The sequence below is a fragment of the Capricornis sumatraensis genome, chromosome 13 (assembly GCF_032405125.1).
Source record: "Capricornis sumatraensis isolate serow.1 chromosome 13, serow.2, whole genome shotgun sequence".
Lineage (NCBI taxonomy): Eukaryota > Metazoa > Chordata > Mammalia > Artiodactyla > Bovidae > Capricornis > Capricornis sumatraensis.
This window is the reverse complement of record NC_091081.1, coordinates 55,878,700-55,901,269: the sequence shown is the minus strand read 5'-3', so window position 1 is coordinate 55,901,269 and position 22,570 is coordinate 55,878,700. Positions and strand designations below refer to the sequence as shown.

Here is a 22,570-nt window from a genome sequence, read left to right as displayed (position 1 = left end):
ACACATGTTTTTACATTATGGTCTTTTCCCCAAACAATTCCATTGCCCTGCAGAGCTCCTTACTCCCAACTTTACATCAGCCTCCTTATTCAGATCATACTGTCCAAGCCACCCTCCCCTGGGAGGCCTCCTGATAACCCAGCTTAAAACAGTCAGATTATCTCAATGCTCTATTGTGCTTCTCATCATAGCGCTTATCACAGGCTGATATTTCCCCCAGTGGTTTACTGTATGTCCCTGAGAAAAACGATCCTGTCCTTCTGCCATCTTATTCATCTCTGCATTCCCAGCTCCTAAAACAGTGACTAACCAATAATCATTGCTCAGTATTGATCGCAAGGAAAATGCTTTGAGACTTCAAAGTTGTCTTTTCATATAGAGTTACTAATAAATACTTGAGAGATGAGATGTTTATGTTTTAATTAGCATATTTTGAATTAGTTTTCCCTAAATATATCTGACATTTATCTGCCATTTTCTACCTACTCGCATAGTATTATAAGATCTGTCTGCAATTTACCAAAATGAGACTGGCATTTTGCTGTCAAGAAGAATTTAAAATTAATTTGTGGAACTGAAGGTTCTGCCAGTGACTCTCTCACTCCAGCAATCAATTTGAGGACTTCCTACTTCTTCACCCTGAGGGAGGGGTACTATACTATTTATTATTCTCATCATGAGATGAGGACAGTGACACACAGGATAGTGGTGGGCACTCTGCTGATGGTAAAACAAGGTCACAGAAGCAGCACTGAAACCCTGGTGCTACCTGCAGAAGGAGCAGCCCTGTGGGTACTGACCATCTCATCCTCCCGCTCGTCTTCCTCCTTGGAGTCGGCTTTCAGAGATAACTTTGGCTTTTTCTTCCTACTACACTTAGAGTCTTCTTCCTCGTTGTCTTCTCCCATGTCCCTTTCTTCCTTCTGATCTCTGCTGAATTCATAAACCCAAAAGAGTGACTAGGAAACAATACCCATCAAATATCTGCATGCTGATTAGCAATCCAAAAACCTTTTGACAATATTTAACCAGGAGGATAAATGTGTATGTATTAGAATATCATAGCTAAGAGACACTTCAGACCAAAATCATGAATGACATGGTCATGGTAGAAAGAGGAAATTAGCTTATATAAGAATTTATATAACTATTTATTATAATTATGTAATTAATGATTCACCTACAGGTGAAACAGGTTCTAACAAGTTTAAAATAATTGGTTTTTCACAGCTACCATCCATACTAATAAAAGAATCGATTATGTGGAGCTATCCTAGTTTTTGGTGGCAATTTTAAAGCAACAATCTAGCAATTATTGAGAATGCCAAGTTCAATCAAAAAAGGCCAAACGTAATTTGGCAAAATACCAGATGGCCAACAAAACCAGACAATTCCCCAGCCTGTGCTGATTAAAATACATGAGAAACTCCACTAGAACATAAATACCAAGTCATTTATTTGCAGTACACAAGTATATGCAGGAAATACACCTTGTTAGTGATAAGCTGACCTCATCAGAGTCTCCCAAGGCAATCACACCACCATCAGTCACAGCTGATGGCCCTGTCTCAGAATCCTCGGTCTGTCCTGAGAACCACAGAGACACAATTACAAGACACTGTGGCCATTCAGTGGATGCTCAGTCAGGGGAAGCTGTATTTCATTCATGGAGTTTTAGCTGAATTACCTAAGAACTCCCAAAATTTAAACCCAAGTACATTTTCACAAGCATCAGTATCACTAAAATGTGTATGTAGCCCAAAGAGATCTAAATACTCTTGGCTGGGGAGCAAATTAATGTAAACAAAAGACTAAAGAAAGAGGCCAAGAGTGTATTGCAGGTAGGACATGAGCAGTGTAACTGAACTCAGACTGAAGCCACCTGGTCCAGTAGTGGGATCAGAGTCCACGTGTCTCCAAAGGGAAAGTCTTGAGGGGTGGGGTGGCGTGGGGGAGAAGGCATTTGGAAGAGACATCAGAGAACACTAAACCTCTCTATTCTCAAGCACCAGGGCCTTGGACTCTAAAACTCATTTTATAAATGGAAAGTGGGCAAAAACCTACTTGTCTTTGATATGTCGAGCACAATTCTGGCTGCAGTAGTTTCCTCCAGAAAGACACTCATCTACGTTGCCATATTGACAACAATTTTCACAGAACTGAAGCCCTTCTACTTTCACTGGGTCCTTCAGCCTGAAAGGCATTCCAGTCTTCTCAGAAAAGACTAGAAGATGAAAAGAAAAAAAAAAAAAAAAAACTTAAAACCATGACAGAAATCGTGGCAAAATACATTTAAACTTTTTCTTCTAATAATTTTGTTAGCAACACAATAAAAAGGATAATGTTTGTTGAATGAATGAATGAACACTGACCAGTCCTTTGGGAGGGAGAGGTGGATGGGCTTAACTGGGATCACTCAAATCACTTACATAACAAAAACATCTGTAGAAAAGACAAGCAAAAGCTTGTCTAATGCTTTTTCTACAGAGTTCAAAGTAAAATGAAGAAAATTTCATTAGTCACTAAATTCAGAAGATGAAATTGTCCATCCATAGAATCCTTTTCAGCTGTTATCTTTTTGACAAAATTTAAAGAGTTATCTATGTTATATAATGTTTTTGATGAATTTTAGTTAATGGGCTGAATCATCTTTCTATTTTCCTTTTAATGTAGCCGATCTCCTGAATCATAATTATCCATATTGTCTAGGAGTCCACATTTCCTTTCGTCTGAATCATTAGGCTAATCATTCATTCAGCAAACACTTATTAGGCACCCATTTATGCTAGATACTGATAATGACAGTACAGACCTTGCCCAAGAGAGCTCACAGTCTAGAAGAGAAGACAGGCAAGAAAACCAATATTTATAATAAAATGTGACACATGCAATAATTGAAGTATGAACAAGTTCCAGAAGCAGTGCAGAGGAAGAAGTGACTCATCCAGCCTGGGGTGGGGGTGGGGGGTGGGGGGGTACAGTGTGGGGCAGTGGGTAGTTCGAGAAAAGATTTTCTGATAGAAAGCCTCAATAGAGTTTTGAAGGCCAAAGAGGAATTTACCAACTGGACAAAGACAGAAACAGCATCCTGGCCAGAAGAAACAGTGTGAGCAAAGGCAAGGAAGCCTGAAACCACATAGTCCTGGGAGAATTCTATGTAATTCAGTGCTGCTGGCCCTGCCAGAACACAGCGTACAAAGAACAGAACAGAGAGCAAAGAGACAAAAGCAAGCAGGTGGGTGTGGGTCACCCAGATCTTTGTATGTTTTGCTAAAGAGACAATAAGAAGTTGCTGAAGTGTCAGATAAGCAATCTACATAAGTTCCTCTGACTTCAGTGTGCTGGATAAATTGGGGGAGATCAGAAGCAGAGGGATTTTTTAAGAGATGTCTGCAGTGGTTCAAGTGAGAGGTGATAAGGGCCTAAAATAAGACAGCGGCAGTGATAATAAGTAGAAAAGGCCAGATCTGAGACAAATTTAGAAAACAAAAACCAAGAGGATTCAGTAATAGGCTATGGGCTGGGAGAGACCAAATTCAGGATGACTCCTAGATTTCTTGCTTGTCCACTGGATGGATGGTGCTACCATCAACTGATATTACGGGCTACAGAAGAAAAAGCAGGTTGGGGGAGGGGAGAAAGAAATAGAAAATGAATCGCATTTTAGACATGTGGAGTTTGAGGTACCTGTGGGACATCCAGGTGGAGATGTCCAGTAGGCAGGTGGAAATACGGGCCTGGAGCTCGGGGGAGAGGTCGGGGCTGGAGATATAGATTTAGGAGTCATCAGCATATAGGTGTTAGTTACAACCATCGGAGCAGATGAGAAAAAAGTGGCAGGCTTTTGGCTAAATCACCTGGGTAAGCTATTACCACATGAATTTACTTGGTAATTTTCAATTAACCTTGTGCTATGACAGATCTGGCTTGAGGAAAGAAGACACTTTACAGTTATTTCAAAAATATTAAAGCTGGTTCCATATCAGTTTCATCATAGAAATTTACCTAAGAATATGTGACATGAAGATCACCCAGGATTTTCTAAGTTCCAGCCTATTATAAAACCTTAGATAGTCTTACATTAAAAACTCTCCAAAAAACAAGAGAAAAGACAATGCAGATGACCCGCGCTTACCTTCTTGAGCAGTTGGTACCATCCAAGTTGTAGTTGCTGTTGCTTTTTTAACATTTTCCATCTCACTCTCATCTGTAATAACTTCCAGGGCTCCAAACTCATTTACACGGAACTAGCAGCAACAGAAGAAAGAGGCAGAATTTATAAAAGTGTTCAGAACTGTCACCATTTAAAGGCTGGCACATAGAGTCTACATTTTAAGAGTTAATTTCAACAATTATATTCAGATAAGCCCCAATTATATCCAGATAAACTCACTACCACTACGAAAACCTTTGCATTTAACAAGTCTGGAATTTTGGGAAGAGGGAACAGAACAAGCGGCAAAGCGCTTCTGAACGACACAAACCACCATCTTTGCACTGTCCCGTGGAGTTGCCAGCTCACTTTTATGGCTCACAATTTCAAATACTGTTTTTTTGGCTCAGGCTTTTTTTTTTTTTTTTCACATTTCATATTACAGTTTATTTAATAATTAAAGTTAGTAAAAGCAAAATTACTGTTTTCCCAGGAATCAACTTGTCTCACCCAAGTTTACCTAGTTCAAAGAGCAGGAAAAATTACCATTTTAGAAATTCTGACTTGTACATCCAATCTCCGTATTCCAAGATGTGAAGAAGGAAGGCTGAAGCGTGAGTCATGGGACCCCCCTCCTCCCTCCGCCCAGGCTCTGTATTTCCTTTCTTTCACTGCTCTTTAGCATTCTCCATTATAGTCATTCACTTCTAGTCCTCCCAAACAACCGGTAATATCTGAGAGATCTGAACAAGTCTACTAGCCCCAGGCCAAGTTTACTTCTAAAAAGTATAACAGCACTTTGATTTCATGGGTATTCTGGACCCCAAATATTGAAAATTTCCTCTCACCTCATCTCATGGCAAGCCTCAAACCAAATATTCTTCTACAATCTCATGGGCATCCTATGTGGAATCATACTGGGCATAATGTGTGGAAGGCTTTGAACCACTACCTGTGTGCAGGTGCCCCATCCTCTTTGAAACAGCGAGGTTGACTCACATTCTTAAGAGTCAAAGTCATCCTGTATTCCTTCTGTTTTCCCATAAAACAGAATGACTTAAGAGATTCACTAATTTTACCAGGGGACAAAGAGCTAGAAAGCTCAAAATTCAAAAGGATCATAAAACATTGGCTTAAAGTTTTTAGATAGCTCCCAGAAATAAATATGAACATGCAAATATGCAGTATTTAAAATGAGGCCTTCTATTTTCCAACCTAAAAATCTATTTGGTCAACATGCCAACAGAATGATTAATTTTATCAAACTAGGTTCAGGCTACAGAAAAATCTTCAGCCAAATTTACAACTAATTATTCCTTCCACCCGGTGAAAACAGCACCTTTAACAATTTTCTGCACATGGTCCACAATTATTAAAAGCTTTCTAGATAGAACAAGTGACATAGTTATGGAAAGTGAAAATGTTTTCTCCCTATTCTATATTTCAGATACAAGTTCCCAGGTAGCATGCATATACTAAACCTGTGGGTTCACCTACAAATGTCAGTTTAAGAGGTGGTAAAAAGTCAATTGGGAAGGACTTGTTGGGAAAAAATAAAGTTTTAAATGATCAACACTGAAACCAGAATATTTGAAAATAAAGCTGATAGTACCATCTACTGGGCAAGAGTAGAAAAGTCAAGCCATCATGATTATTAATTAATGACGTTAAAAATGACGGTGGAAAATCAATTCTGAATGGAATTTTAAAAAAACTGGCATTAGCCCAGGTAAGTAAGTTTACTTTTATTACACGCTGATGTTAATTTAAGCTTTTTGATAAATATTAATACAAAATGTGGGAAAGAGTACAAAACACTTACATTGCACAGAAAGTCTTCTGTGGTTCAAATTTCCAGACTGCTGCTAAACTACACCCTGGCATTTCAAACACTGAGAAAGAGAGCGCAGCTGAATGGAATCTTCAAATCAAAATTCAGACCCGTGACACCTGGGAGTTTTAGGCTCACTTTTACAGTTAAAAGATAATGTTCCCACAGAACAACATTTAATTCCAGTTATCTCTTCCTTCTCCTAATAGTCACTGCCAGTAACTGACCTACGTCTAAGCACAAAGTAAAAATGCAAAGCACTTAGGAACACAGTTAACTCCTGTAAGCCGGGGACCCATGGATGGACTTCAGGGTTGATAAATCATATGAAATAAATGCAAAATTATGGTTAAGGGCAGACATTGATTTATCTGTGGATAGGGTTCATTAAGTTTAAAGGGATCCAATAATGCTGGGGAAAAAAAAAAAACACAGAACTCCTAAAGGAAAACAGGCAGAACACTGTCTGACATAAATTATAGGAATATTTTTTGGGGATCTATCTCCTAACACAGAAGAAATAAAAGCCCAAAGGGGGGCACCTATTTAAGTATAAAAGCTTTGCACAGTACACATTACTTTTGCACATCAACAAAAGGAAAAGATAACCTACTGAATGGGAGAAAATATCTGCAAATAATATGACCAATAGGGGTTAACATCCATGTATCTAAACAGCTCATACAACTCAACACCAAAAAACAAACAGCCCAATTAAAAAATGAGCAGAACATTTTCCCAAAAAAGACATATGAATGGCCAATAGACACATAAAAAGATGCTCAACATCGCTAATCATTAGGGAAATGCAAATCAAAACCAGTCATTGTATGTATCATCACCTCACAACTGTCAGAACGGCCATCATGAAACTGGATACAAATAAATGTTGGCGAGGATGTGGAGAAAAGGAAACCCTCCTATACTTTGGTGGGACCGTAACTTGGTGTACTCATTGCAGAGAACACTATGGAAGTTTCTCAAAGACCTAAATTAAGCAGAACTATCATATGAGCCAACGGTTTCATTCCTAAGAATATAGCAAAAAAACCAAAACACTAATTTTAAAACATAGATGCACCCCAATGATTATAGCAGCATTGTTTACAATGCCAAGATATGGATGCAACCTCAGTGTCCATCAACAGACGAATGGATAAAGAAAATGTCACACACACACACACACACACACACACACACACAATGGAAAACTATGCAGCCACAAAAAGAACGAAATTTTGCCATATGCAGCAACATGGATAGACTTGGAGGACATTATGATAAGTGATACAAGTCAAGACACATGGTATGTGGTATCACTCATATACGGAATCTAAAAACAACAACAAACTAGTGACTATAACACAAAGAAACATACTTACAGATATAGAGAACAAACTATTGGTTACCAGTGGGGAGAAGGAAAGGGGACAAGACAACAGGGGGGTAGGGCACTAAGAGTTATAAACTATTAGGTACAATATAAGCTATAAGGATATATTGTACAACATGGGGAAATATAACCAATATTAATAATTATAAGTAGACTATAACCTTTTAAAATTGCAAATCACTAAATTGTACACCTGTAACTTATAATAAAACATTAACCTCAAAGTGTTTTTAAAGTATCCTATGATATGCTCAAAGTCTGAAATTGGTAACATTTTATGAATGGTGCTGGAACCATAGAAACTTGACAAAATCACTTTTTTTTTCAGATTATTGGTTCTTTTAAACTAGACACCTTAAAAGCAGTATAAAAAAATTAGCAACTGACTCCATTCTACAATCAAGAATGCAAAAATTACAAACTTTATAAAAGGGCTTTATAAAGCAAATCAACCATATCAGTTGAGACTAACTTTTTCTGTTAGTGGATACATAGAGGTCAATCAGAAAACAATTATGCCTGAAATATTTAAGGGGTTGAGAAGGTTTACTTGTTTCTCTTGGCTTAAGCTACCTTTAATTCATTCTCTTCTTTATTTTTGTTTATAGAGACAAAGGATCTTTAGCCTATTTGTGCCTGTCTTTAATAACAGATCATTAAAAGACACTGCTGAGATTCCTGTTTTTATTACTTACGACATTGAAATAAATGTGAGTTCTACTTACCAATCTGTTTTAAGGGCAAAGATATTTAGTAACTAAACTGTTCTGAACGCCAATCAAGACAAGGCAAAACCCTGCACAAAGAGTGCAGTGAATTTTCCAGTTGGGTTTCTGCATCACTGCTGCTGGGTCTTGCTCCCAGTTAAGTGGCAACTATTCTTTTGAGATAAGATGCATATCACTGTTGGGAGTGTACCGACATTTTACTGAGGGAAGCTGGAAGGCTAAATCCTTATGACACAGAGGAATAATTCTCTGTGGATCAATTTTGGAAATCGTATAAGAAGTTTAGGTAGAGAGCTGCTTAGGGACAGCAAGCCCTACCGTGCATCTTTCCACTAGCCTCACCACTTAAGTTGCCTGCCTGCTCTTACAGCTGGCCCTGAGATATTAATCTACAAACACTGATGTGCATTTTAAAATAACAAATTAGACAACAGTAAAGTTTCCAAAGCTTGTTTAAGTGAAAATGTCTTGTTAATGACTCCAAGAGGACCAGTGGACCCTTCCTGGTCTCCCCTATACTGGACTTGCTGATGCTGACCCCCTTTCTGAATGTCCCTCTCTCTCCCTTCTCCCATCCCCGTCCCAAAAAGTCCTCACAGACTCCTACCTCTTTTCAGGCACCTGAAAGCTCACATGACATCTGTTTCCAAAACCCTCCTGATCCCTCCAGCTAACATAATACTGCCTCTAAACTGCTGTTAACATTTGCCTTTCATCTCTTTTGATATGAAAACATTTCTCTTGTTAGACTCAAGAATAACAGTGTAAGAGAATCCATTTTAAAATCAGAAAAGCCTGGTTTTAAGACCCAGTTCTACCAATAACTAACTGTCTGACCTTGAGCAAGTGACATTAACCACCCCAGGCCTCTGTTTAACTCATCTGTAAACTAACATCAGTGACAGAAACTGCCTCGAATGGGTTAAATAAGTGACTTAAAATAAAAGGCGTAGGGCCAATCCCTGATGGCTCAGTGGGTAAAGAATCCACCTGCAATTCAGGAGACACAGGAGACAAAGGTTCACTCTCTGGGCCGGGAAGATCCTCTGGAGAAGGAAAAGGCAACCCACTCCAGTACTCTTGCCTGGAAAATCCCATGGACAGAGGAGCCTAGCAGGCTACACAGCCAGTGGGGTCGCAAGTAGTCGGACACAACTGAGCAACTACGCACAAGAAACAAAGAGCCCACCTGAGAATAAGTTCTCTATTCTTTCCGCTGCTGCACCCGAAAAAGGAGCTTTTGCACGCTGCTTCCTATAAGGGTTGTTTAGCCCAGTGGGAAGCGGGGAATGGGGACTCCAGCAACAGGGACCAGTAAAAAGAGACCAAGGTGTGAACGAGCTGACTGGGCTGGAAAGGAAAAGGGTGGCATGGAGTGTGAAACAAGATGCAGCTGGAGAGAAAAGTAATGGTCAAACCACCAAAAACCTTTTGTGGTGAACTTAAGGGGTTTGAACTTTATCACGAAAGGTACAGGAAACTGCTAAGGATTTTAAGCAGAAGAGTGATGTAACTCGATTGGCCAGCAATCATGAGGCTTTTACAGAGAAAAGTTCTTTCAAAACGGCAATAAACTGAAGCATATAAAAACCTGTTCCCATGAAAAGAAACTGACTTCTATGTATTTCCTGAATTAACTTCAGCTGGTTGTCTTAGTGATTACGCATTAGGAAAGCCACATGCCTTCATCCATTAAAAAAAAGGGAAGCTTCTAGGGTCAAATAGGCAAAGTATGATTCAGGAGAGTAAATTTCATGATTTACTTAAAGTTCTTTCCAATAACTTAATTGTGAAAAAATAAATTTCTCAATCAGATCTTCTAAGCCACTCAAATTTTAATATGAAGAGCAAGTGAGTCCTAAGCAATATAATCAACTGGTGAGTCTTTGACTCTCTTTGGATAAAAGGAGTTCTAAAGTAGAAAATTTTTTTTAAATTATATTTTAAGTGGGGTATCAAACTGTCAACAGCACATAAAGTAAACTGGGTACATGGCAATTACCCAGGTAATTAGATGAGTCTAAAAGTCAAATCAAATAACCTAGTTTACAATACCCACTAAGTGGCTTAATTACCTGATTACCTTTATAAAAGTAATAGGTTAATTCCTAAAATCCATTGCTTAAAAAACCTTCAGGCAATCTGAATTTCTCAGGGATGGAGACGTCACTCTATTATCAAAATCTAACTGAAAAAAAATTATAGATTTCATCATCCACCTGACACACATACAAAAAAAAGCCATTCAGGATAAGGATAAAAATGTACAAGAAAAATAAGACTCTGAAACAATAAAAAAGGTAGTTTACATAATACACCATAAAGCAAGAAAAGATAGAATTTGTTAATTTTTTTTACAGATACTTCTTTTTAATCCTTATAACCAGCTTATGACATAGATCCTATATCCCAAAGATTCTGAAGTTCAATTTAAAGAAAACTCATTTAGCTAATATGTGGTTGACACTATCAGAATCTCAAACAATTGTTCTTTCTCAAAAATTTCAGCACTCTATTTCCATCATATCTAATCCAGATGAACATTTGGAGAATGTTAGAGCAGATAAAATCCTTGGTATTCATTTAATTCCTTATTTTACCAAAGAGGAAATTGGCCCCAAAGAGATTAACTGACTTGTTCAAGGTCACAGAAAACTAACACTAAAAACCAGATCGTCTCCCCAGATTTCACTAAACCTCACTGCAATATTTTTGTTAAGCTAAACTCAGATAGATATGTTGGCACACAGCACCTAATTAAACCAAAACCAACTAAAATCTAAGTATTTTTCCAACAACAAGCAGACTGTCCAAATCTCACCACTGAGGATCAACTAGAAAAGTTTTGGCTCAGGTACTTGTCAAGTAGCCACTAAAAGGGAGCAGATTCCAAGAAGTCAGTATTAGGGTGCATGAATTTGTAGTCAAGACAGGCAAGAAAGACAAGCATTAGCGAGGTAAGCCAAGAGACAGTCAGGGAGATCAGAAGTTCAAACACCTAAGTGACCAAGTACAAACACGAAGTCTAAAGGGCCACAGACAGGTTCAAGGTCCCAGAGATAGGATCAGAGCAAAAGCAAATTAGAAATGACAGGAGGGTGCTTGCACAACCCTGTTCCATGGGGCAGCAGGTATGCTCCTGGAGTGGCTCAGGCGGGGGCGGGGGCTGCTGGGGAAAGGGGGCAGGGTGAGCACCTAGAAAAGAAGCGGACTGAAGCACTGCTCTCGGAAGAGAGTTCTCAGTTTTACAAAAGCAGTCTTATTTACAGAAGCACCAGCTTCCGAACAAGTGATTATACAAAAATCCATATTCACAGTTTACAGTATAAATAATTTAAGGGAGGTGAACAGTCCTGTTTATTCGGTATTTTAGCTTTATCCAGTTTTTACATTAAAAAAACTAGGACACAGGGAGTGTAGCTTTTCAGTTACAAAGCCCGTCTCTACAAAACATATACAAAGCTAGGCCTTCTAAGTCTACCATTCTTAAAATTTATTAGCCATAGAAATCCTGAAACAATCTTCCTTGAAACTATACATTAATTTCTACAAAATGAGTACAGATTGCGGAAGGATTTCTTAGTTCCCCACCCCAAATGACAAAGGCGTCTGTCAACCCACCAGCCGTGTATTGTCTTGAGAGGCAGAGGAACAAGAATCATACAAAACTATAGCCACTGTGCTTCAGTAAAGAATTCGCCTGCAATGCAGGAGACACCAGAGATGCAGATTCAATCCCTGGGTTAGGAAAATCCCCTGGAGGAAGGCATGGCAACGCACTCCAGTAATCTTGCTGGGAAAATCCCAGGGACAGAAGAGTCTAGCAGGCTACAGTCCATAGGGTCGCAAAGAGTCAGGCATGACTGAAGCAACTGAACACACCTACACACACCTATGCTTAATGCTTTTAATCCTTATGTCACATATGTGCTCAAATTCATTTTCATAATAAACACAAACAGATATACACACATATACAGTTGTATGCAATACACACAGCTTACCTTTAAGTCACTTCCTGGTAATGTACCTACTCCGTCCTTCCAATCCATAACACTGAATACATCAAATTCTTGACCACTTGTGCTAGAGGCGGATTCAGTCATGATTTATTTTTTAACCTGGAAAAGGAAAAAAGGGCATAGTACCACATAGTCTACATGCAAATCAATTTTTATTTCAGTGGTCATTCCTTCAGTTTCCCTTAACTACATAATTTTCTTGGTCACAATGTCCCACATCCAGAGATTTAGAAATACCTGCTTCAGAAACATTTTTTTGACTGTAATCTAAGTATATTACGGGAGAAAATAAGTTCTAGTTTAAACAAAAAGTACCATGGTAAACCTTTGCCATTGTTAGAAAAGGCATTCACTGTTTCATAGCATACTCACTTAAAACAAAAAGTCTTGATCACATATGGATAGAATTCTTCACCCTCTAAGTTTTTTCTTTCCCCTCTAAGACTTTGAAAAGAGAGTAGATGTGCATAAAGGAGAGTACCCAATATAACATGTTGAAAAAGAAAAGAAAGGCCATTTAGATTTTTTAAAAAAAGATGAAAAGAACAAGAAAATTCAGTCCATTATTGAATGCCATCTACACTAAATTTGTCAATTAAGTCTGTTCTATCAACACAACAAATACACAGTATGATTGATTCAATAAACTTACTTATTTAACTTAATTGAAACAGGTGCCAAACTGATGTTCTTAGAAACAGGAAAACAGTCTCAAAATGTAAAGCAAACATAATAGGGCTATGTTAAGATAACCAGTTTGGGTAGCTACACTGTGATAATACTTTTAACTTTCTTTCATTTAAAAAAAAAATTCAAAAACAAACTTTTTCATAATCATATACCCACTTGTGGTAGTATTGATACTGTTACTCTGAGGCTGCTGTCTGTGTGGTATGGGATAAAACAAGTAAGTAGTTACATTGGTGTCACTGACAAGTGGTCAGAGATCAATGGGTCCTAAATCTGAATGGAAGTATCATTATGATTCCATGATGCACTTTGCTTTAGAAATATGCATATTTTCTAGCTTTGCCCAGACAAACTCTGGAAAACAACCACCTGTCAAAAGTAATCGCCTAGTGTTCAGACCGGAGAAGGCAATGGCACCCCACTCCAGTATTCTTGCCGGGAAAATCCCATGGACGGAGGAGCCTGGTGGGCTGCAGTCCATGGGGTCGCACAGAGTTGGCCACGACTGAGATGACTTCGCAGCAGCAGCAGTGTTCAGACTGCAGTCTCTAAATGCCGTTTCTCCCAGGTCTTCCCAGAGAACGAGCTAACTGGCAGCAGGAAATGTGCAAGATGAATCAGGAACATCTCATCAAATTAAAAAGCAAGGAAGCTATCAAAGACAGAAGAGTTCATACCAAAAGGACTCAGAGACCAATCTGAAAAGGCTTCTGTTGGCCAAAGTAAGGATATTAGATGCAGTGACTTGAAACATATCAAATAAGTTTAAATTATTATGAGTTCACAAAGATATTCAAAATCAACCAATCAATCTCCTTTTGAGAATACAAGGGAACCACTAATTCATCACTGGGAAAAAGAAATAAGGATTTATCCTGACTATATCACATGAGATCAATAAGAACTATATCTCAGGGAAACCAAATCATTGGTGAAAGGAAGCTTCCTTTCAGAAAAAATTCTTGGTAATAAGAAGGAAAGATAAAACTGAAACATAACCTTTTGCAACTTTTAAAATAATGGCTCTAGACCATGACCATCAATGCCTTCTAAGAATACCTACCAAGCCAACACCATCTATGAAGCAGTCTTGCCAGGAAAAAATTACATCAAATCTGATGTGATCAAGTCTATTCAGAGGAAATACCATAGACAAAAGAACATGTGAAATCACACCAAAAAGATTTAAGAAGCAAGATACGAGTTGTTCTGGGAATTTCAACAGGTCCAAGAAGTCAAAATTATTTTCATAAAAATACCAGCACATTTATGCTGATATTTATGCTGATGGGCCAAAGCAACAGTGGATAAACCTGCTGGAGCAGAAGCACCCAGCTACAGTAGGAGTCATTTCGTTTTTCACCACCACACACTCACAGTCAACAAATGCCAGGTTCACTAAAGACCATCTCTGATGAAGTAAAATAATAAACTGTATTAAGTCTTGATATTTGAATATATATCTTTTTAATATTCTGTCTGATGAAAGCGGAGTGTGCACACAGAGCTCAGGCATGCCAAAGTACCATGGCTGTCTCCAGGCAAGCCGAACAAGCTGTTTGTTTTTTTTTTTTTTTTTTCCTGTGGAATCCCACTTTTACTTTTAAAATGTTTATTCAAGTTTGGATATCTGGAAAATACACTGTCAAAAATAAATGAAAAGAGTTTGTCATGTGAAGGAAAACACTGACAGCATGTTACTAATGATACAACTTGGACATTTTGGAAAACCTGTATGTACCAGGATGAGCCTGACAGCTTCCCAATAGCTACAGACTTTTCCAAGGAGATGGATAGTGATATTCATGAATATGACCTTTAAGGATACTTAATAATGAAATATGTCATAACTCAGTTAGGCAGTATTTTCCAAACAACCAACGCTTAAAGTTACAAAATTATGCATGGTTAAACGGTCCATTCAGAATGTAGGACAGGCCAATGTGATTTTAATGTAACAGAGTACAAAAAACTCATTGATAAGATTTCAAATCACACACTGCAACTAATCTTTAAGAAACTACCACATGTCAAGTTTTGGTATAATATTAAAGAATATCCATCATTAAATGAAAAACTTGAAATATTCCTCCCTTTTCCAACTCCATGCCAGTGTGAACGAGACCGTCTTCACATGCTTCAATCAAAACAATGTATTGCAACGGACTGAATGCAGAAACTGATGGGAGAATTCAGCTGTCTTCTATTAAGCAGACATAACAGAGATTTGCAAAAATCGAATACAGTGCTACTTTTCTCACCTTTTCTTTTAAATTTTGGAAATTATCATATTTCATAAACAGTGTGCTTGTGTACACTTAGGTAATCAATTTACCATTGTTATAAGTAATAAATAACCAATATATTTTAATTTCTAATGCAGTAAATATTGATAAGTGTAACCTAAAAACAATAGGTCTTTGGTTTTTTCATTTTTTAGAGCATAAAGGAGACTTGAAAAGTCTGAAAGTCATTGCTAGACAAGATTAGAAAGTTGTTTTCTGCACATACACACACAAAAAATTTTAAGGAATGATAAATAAGCAAACGAAATAGGAAATTTGAAATATAGATTGAGACATATTAACCAATCATATTCTGCATTTCACAGATCTTGTTTCAACCCTGATTTAAATTATTAAAAAAAAAGATTATTAGATAGGAGGGGAAATATGAATACCAACTATTTGATGATATTAGGGAAACACAGTTGCTTTTTTTAGAGAGATGATGATACATATTTTAAAGAGAGGAGGCCTTCCATGTATTTTTAGAGATACAAATCAAAACTGTGAAATGAAATGCTACAAGGTGAGGAAGTTGCTACAAATTAATTAAGCGGTCAAGTGGTGAAACAAGACTGGCAACATCCTGGAAAACTGTGAAGAGGAGTGAAGGGTCCAGAGTAGTTATTATACTACATTCTATACATCTTAAACACTCAACAGAAAAAAAAAAAAACAACCCTATATTTCTCTGAGTTATAATGTGAGCTATAAAGACTTAGCATTCATGTATGCAAGTTGTAAAGGCCTGAGAAGAATCCATCTAAGAAGCAGTAAAAATAAGAAATAAATTAAGACTCATACTGATGTTCTCTATGACTCCTACCTCACTAAATAAACAAAAGCAACGAACTTGACTTCCCTATTAAATAATGTAGGAGTGGCAACTTTTTCCTGATGGAGTGATAGTATAATTTTCCCCCTGGTGGATAAAGGAGGTAAAACCTGAGTGATCTTTCAAAACGAAACATTTTAAATTTATTAATTCAATCTCACCTTCTTCCAAAAAAGGATTCAAAGCATTAGATAATTTACAAAAATTATTTCATTTCCTTCTTTCTCACAGAAAGATGGGTTCTATTATCCCTCTAGTTGATGTTGGAGAAAGTGAGTTGCAGAGTTCAGTAACTCACCCAGAACCATATTTGGTGACACAGTCAGGACTGAACCCAGATCAGCCTGATTCCGACCCTGGTGTTTTTCTTCAGCCACTGTCTTTTCCTGTTTCAAAGTCTTATCCCCTCTGAGAATCTGGCTAAGGCTATTTTTCCTTATTTTACTTTCCGGAACAAGAAAATCTAGAAACCAGCTTACTAGGTTCAAAGTTCTTGATGTATATAGGATATATGTATCCTTTTAATAAAATACCATCAAATATATGCTTATTAACAAAATGTCACTGAGACACATTTTCAACACATAGATTTCTGGACTTTTCCTGCCTAAAAACCATAAATGTATGAAATATACAGCAGCAAAATGCTGTGATTAGAAGGAGGAATAGAAAAATAAGAGAAATCTAAAAGCTATCACTGTACAAAGGCTGCTGCTGCTGCTGCTGCTAAGTCACTTCAGTTGTGTCCGACTCTGTGCGACCCCATAGACGGCAGCCCACCAGGCTCCCCCGTCCCTGGGATTCTCCAGGCAAGAACACTGGAGTGGGTTGCCATTTCCTTCTCCACAAAGGCTGCAGTAAATGTTTATTATATATTTTAGGAAATAATTAGCATACAAAACACTGGTAATGTTACATACTCTATTCTGCCTGTAAGCACATATCTAACATTTATAAAAATTGTTTTCATCCATTATCTCATTCTAAGGTTTATGGACATTTTGTATAAAATATTATAGCATAAAAATATTCACTACCTTCCTTTCCTTCATCTAATTTTGAAGTCACTGGCTACTTTCATTATCACAAAAATTATGAACAGCTAGTACAGATTAGGCATTTTTTCCACCATCTCCGAATCAGGACCAGAAGCCAATATTATTTTAACAGAAGCTGTTTTTATGACACCTTTTTCCTCTTTTTCTGTCTTCTGTAAGTGTGTGACCTTGTATACAAACATACAGTCTTTTTACACCAACAAATTATGCTTCTAAGAGTTAAGCAAATTTTTTTAGTACTTAGAAATGCTATCCTTTGTATTTTCTTTAATTATCATCTGGCACTATCCCATCATCTCATGTGTAACCTGTACTCCACAGGCCTAAAAACCAGGTAGGTTAAGTCACTCACCATTTAAGTCACAAGCAGTATTTCTCATTGTGCAGAAAAGCACACTCCAAATCTCTTGTTAGGTCTGCTGAGATTTCCTAAGGCAGTACCTTAAATGTGTACCATGATGGGTCCTCTGTGTTATTAGCCAAGATCTACCATTTTTCTCCAGTGCATGCATGTTAAGTCGCTTCAGTCATGTCCTACTCTTTGAGATCCCATGGACTGTAGCCCGCCAGACACCTCTGTCCATAGGATTTCCCAGGCAAGGATACTGGAATGGGTTGCCATGCCCTCCTCCAGGGGATCTTCCCAACCCAGGGATCAAACCCATGTCTCCTGCATTTCCCACATTGGCAGGTGGGTTCTTTACCAGTCCAGCCATTGCTGATATCGAAAAGGACAGCTTTGGAGATCAGATATCCAGGAAATGCACCAATGCAGCTTCTGATTTCCACTCACCTATACTATACCTGACAATGGCTAAAATCAAGGGTACTGACACCCAGTGTGTTCCCTCCAATGCCTACAGTGGATACTGCTGACACCAATGCAAATGTATGATATTCTCAAAGTCCCTCCTATGTGAAACAGTTCACTTTAGTTTTTACTCTTTTTATTATAATTTCCTTGCATAACAATCTACAAAAGGGCTGGCTGACAGACTAAATGACATTTAACACAGAATTACCTCCTCTGAACAGCAATGAAACATGAATATTACCATATGTAAAACAGATGACTAGTGCAAGTTCGATGCATGAAGCAGGGCACTCAAAGCCTCAAAGCCAGGGCTCTGGGACAACCCAGAGGGATAGGGTGGGGAGGGAGGTGGGAGTGGGTTTCAGGAAAGGGGGACACATGTGCACCCGTGGGCAATTCATGTCGACATATGGCAAAAGCCACCACAGTACTGCGAAGAAATTACACTCCAATTAAAACAAATAAATAAAATTTTCTAAAATTACCTCCTCTTTCTCTCCTCCTCCACCACCTGCCTCTAAACCAAAGCTGTGCAACTTGACTCTCCCTTGGAATCATTTATCAAATGGATACACTTCCCCAATCTCTCATGCAAAGAAATTCCTGGGAGCCCTGGCTTACCATGTACCACCAGGAATCTAGAAACATTAGGTGGTAATGAAATTAATTAATATATTATATTTTAAAAAATCCTATAAGAATATGGAGATGTGGGCACTCTCATACACTATGGTGGCATTATTGACTGAAACAACCTCCACTCTATGGAAATGAATTTTCAAGAACATATCCTCCAATTCAGCCCTTCTACCTCTAGAAATTTTATCCCATAGATACTTGCACATGTGTATAAAAAATGTAAAAGATGATTCATGGACTATAGCACTGCTTGTAATGTCAAAAAACTGGAAACAACCCGACTGTCCATCAGTAAAGGAAAACTGTGAGCTGGTGCTGCTGCTAAGTCGCTTCAGTCTTGTCCGACTCTGTGTGACCCCACAGACGGCAGCCCACCAGGCTCCCCCATCCCTGGGATTCTCCAGGCAAGAACACTGGAGTGGGTTGCCATTTCCTTCTCCAATGCATGAAAGTGAAAAGTGAAAGTGAGGTCGCTCAGACGTGTTTGACTCTTAGCGATCCCATGGACTGCAGCCTACCAGGCTCCTCTGTCCATGGGATTTTCCAGGCAAGAGTACTGGAGCGGGGTGCCACTGCCTTCTCCCGTGGTACATCCATACAATAGTATAAAATACCACTATAGAAAACTATGAGGAAACTCTTTACATTCTGATACAGATGAAGCTCCAAGATACAATCAATACTACTAATTTTACATAGGTTATAAAAACAGTGTGATACAATTTGTGTAAAACAAACAGGGCATATATCAGTATGAATATTGCTTATATATACATAGACTATCTTTACAAGGATTTGTCAAAAGCTGGTTAACACTGCCTGCCTCCAGGAAGGGGCAATGGTAGGCTGAAAGACAGCTAAAGGATGGGAACCTACTCTCTGTGGCCACTTTAGCACCTGTTGAATATTTAAATGTGTATTTTTTTAATTAAAAAATACATTAAAATATTTTTTAAAATTCTATTTCATATTTATTTAAAATACGCTAGGTCATGAAAGGTGCTTCTCCTTACAAAAATATTTAGCTTCTTATTGATGTCAACAATTGAAGCCATAGCCTGGAAGGCACGAGTGGAAACGGACATCCCCAAAGCTCTTGTGTAATTTAGCTAGTAGGTATTTAACTACATACGCAAACGTATCAGCCCCACAGACGGACGGAAAGAGAAAGGGTTGATTGAGGGTTCACTTCTCCACAACTCAGGTATCACAAACAAACAGTAGATCCCTGGCATTCACAGACTATCTTGATTTCTGCCATTCCTGAGTGACAGCTGAAGCTCCCACATTTAGTAATTTGCCGTTTTGCAGAGACGAGATTCTGAATCACACACACTATAAACTGAGGGGCCCGGCCAAGGTCCAGGTGTGCTCTGAGTCACAGTGCTGTGTCTGAGTGCTACAGCCACTGTAAATAAAGTGATAACAACTCTGCTTCTGGTGAAGAAATGAAACAAACAAAATGAACTGCTAGTTGATTCTAGTGTTGACAACAGACCAAGGAGAACATGGAAATGTTTATGAAAGTGATAGGTCCCAGCCACAAAACAGAAGTTTCAGATAAATTAAAGGCTGAAATGTCAAATGCAATGATGACTCAGACACATTGTGCGAACAAAACTACCGAACGCTCCAAAAGGAAATAAGTAGAAAAGATGTGTGAATTTGTTTCAATAAGTGCTCTAGACAGTACAAAAATTGCTCATCAAGTAAGATAAGTAGTTAAGGTCTAGAGAGATCATTTACATTACTCTTATACTTTAGCAATCTGAAGGGAGGAATTATGTGCTACAGCGATTTTTTTTCAGGTTGTGGACTGGCAATGGTCATGGGCTATATCCATCATAAATGTCAAGAATCTACTGTATCTTATTTTGGCCAGAGATAAACAGAGTCCTTCATAATCCTCTCTTTATATGACTCCTTTGCTCACATCTGCCAGGAGAGGATAAAATGGCCGCTCAGAGTTGGGGGCAGAGACGCCCCAGGCGTGCACTTGGATAGCACATTCAAGGTGAAGAGGCTGCCTGGGGCTGAGATGAAGGGAAGATAACAGTCCCTTGGAAGATAAGCAACCCAATCTGGTAGCTTCAACACAAACTGAGACAGTGGGCCTTGCCTAGAAACCAAAAGTCTGGATCTACAGATAAGGTCAGTATTAAAGATTACTAAGAAAGGGTACTAACTGCAGCCTGGCCAGTCCTGCTCAAACCATTGTTTTCAAAACAGTAGAGTATTTACAAGAACAGCTAATGTTCACTAACGCCAGTTACACAGTTTTAATGTTTTAAAATTAAGTTTTTTTTTAGAATTCCATTTTATAGCTTTATCATTAACAGGTACAGTTTTCAAAAGTAAGTTACAGAGATAACAAGGCCAAGAGCTGGGAGTAGTTGTAAAATGGGGATAGGCATTACCCCAGAAGCAGCATCTGAGAATCAGATTTAATTCTATCACTCAGAGAGATGATGGGACTGAGTGAGATCTCAGTGCCTGGTGTCAATGGACTAAACACATCAGTTTTTGGTTCAAGAGGGCAATGTATCTTTTGTGAAGAGTAAGTCAGGAATGCTAACCCTTAAATCATAACCATGAAAGAAACAAAAATGACAGCTCTGCAGAAGAGTGAGACAATAATAAGAAAAGTCAACATCCACAGTGGGGAGTCAGTGCTCTGCTGCTATGATGCCCACATGAATACCATCAACTGAAGCTGGCTTTTGGTTCACTTTGTAGAAATCATCAATCACTCACCAAAAGCTGTCTTTGGCATATTGTGACATTCTCAAAAAATAAGTCTTAAGCATCACCTTCAGTAATATCACCGAAAGGGCCTCTGCCCACTGCTAAACCCATATTAAAATGATGTATAAAGTTGCTGAGCCTCCTTCTCCCGCCCACCCTGCTCCTTGTCATCCTTTCACAGATGCAAATCAAACACTTCATGCATCATCCTCAAAACTTGCCACACTCTCTCCAGTTCCTCTCTCCATCCCCTGCCCTTTCCTAAAGGAGCCATGACCTTCCTTCCCTCCTCTTCAATTCACTTTCCAAGGCTTAGCAATGCCCTGTTCTGTGACTTCAGACCAACTAACACCTTGAAGCCTCAAGTTCCTCACCTATAAAATGTAGATAATAACAGAACTTTTCTTTATTGCACATGGTGAGGACTGAATGAGATGATGAGTCAGGGAACAGTTCAACACAGTGTCTATTCCAAAGTTAAGCAGTCAATAAAATCTTAACTGTCTGTTATAGTTACCTGGTTTAACAATTATTTGAGTTCATGAGAATTGCTCAGTGACCTTAAAAAATCAGTCACTGGCATTTCTTTTCTCCCCTTTCCCTTCATTTTATTTCAGTGGTGTCTCTTATGATAAGCCACCTGTGTTCAAAGCTCCATTAGAAGATGTCAGCATTACAACATAGAAGTAGATGTTGTGTTGTTAATAACAATAATCCTTCATATTTACAGGGCTCTAGAAATGACTAGCTTTCTTCAAGGAACAATTCCTCTGAAGTAATGGACAAGGATTTGCCACGTAGGGAGGGAGTTGGACCCGAGGGCAGGGCTCTCTTCACCATCACGCTGGGCTGGCAGCACACTGGGGACCAGGCTAAAGCAGGTTAACAAGACTAAGATGAAAGGCTAGGGCAAACTGTCCCAAAGTCTGCTCCTCAGAACTTATAGGAGACCATTTCTGTGTGTCCTGTGACATCAGTTTTGTGGTGATGGAGAAACGTAACCTCTGGGTCTTCGGGAGATGGATGGCACACATCAGCAGCAATGCAGCTATCTGTGAAGCGCTGAATCCAAGTTTCCCACAGTCAGTTAGCCCTATAGCTCTGTTATCACAGTCTAGCAAGTCCCATGGAACCCCTTTTCAGAAAATGCTGAGCTATGGAAAACAAATTCAAGAAATAACATGAGAACAGGCAGTATTTTACAGGATAGAATTCATTCATCTCCGGGTTAGGAAATCAACTACAGAGATGCTACGTTCTGGCTGAGCTCCCAGTCTGCATCCGTGTGTTGAAATCTGTAGTATCTAACACTGGGGGAAAGTCCTGGAGACCTCGAGTCCAGGCCCAAGAAAGTGATCCTGAGAAAGACACGGCCCC

The 22,570-nt window shown here is 38.7% G+C and overlaps 1 protein-coding gene across 1 annotated transcript in view; it reads right to left on the bottom strand.

The window, feature by feature from the left end:
• The window catches only part of L3MBTL3 (L3MBTL histone methyl-lysine binding protein 3), a 99,063-nt gene that overhangs the window by 66,651 nt on the left and 9,842 nt on the right, over window positions 1–22,570 (bottom strand). The window contains exons 3-7 of the mRNA XM_068984897.1: window positions 12,110–12,226; window positions 4,136–4,247; window positions 3,688–3,762; window positions 2,065–2,224; window positions 801–930 (exon numbers count right to left, since the gene is read on the bottom strand). Of these exons, the coding sequence (XP_068840998.1) occupies window positions 801–930; window positions 2,065–2,224; window positions 3,688–3,762; window positions 4,136–4,247; window positions 12,110–12,211 (579 nt within the window). The 5' untranslated portion in view covers window positions 12,212–12,226. The remainder of the gene's footprint in view (window positions 1–800; window positions 931–2,064; window positions 2,225–3,687; window positions 3,763–4,135; window positions 4,248–12,109; window positions 12,227–22,570) is intronic.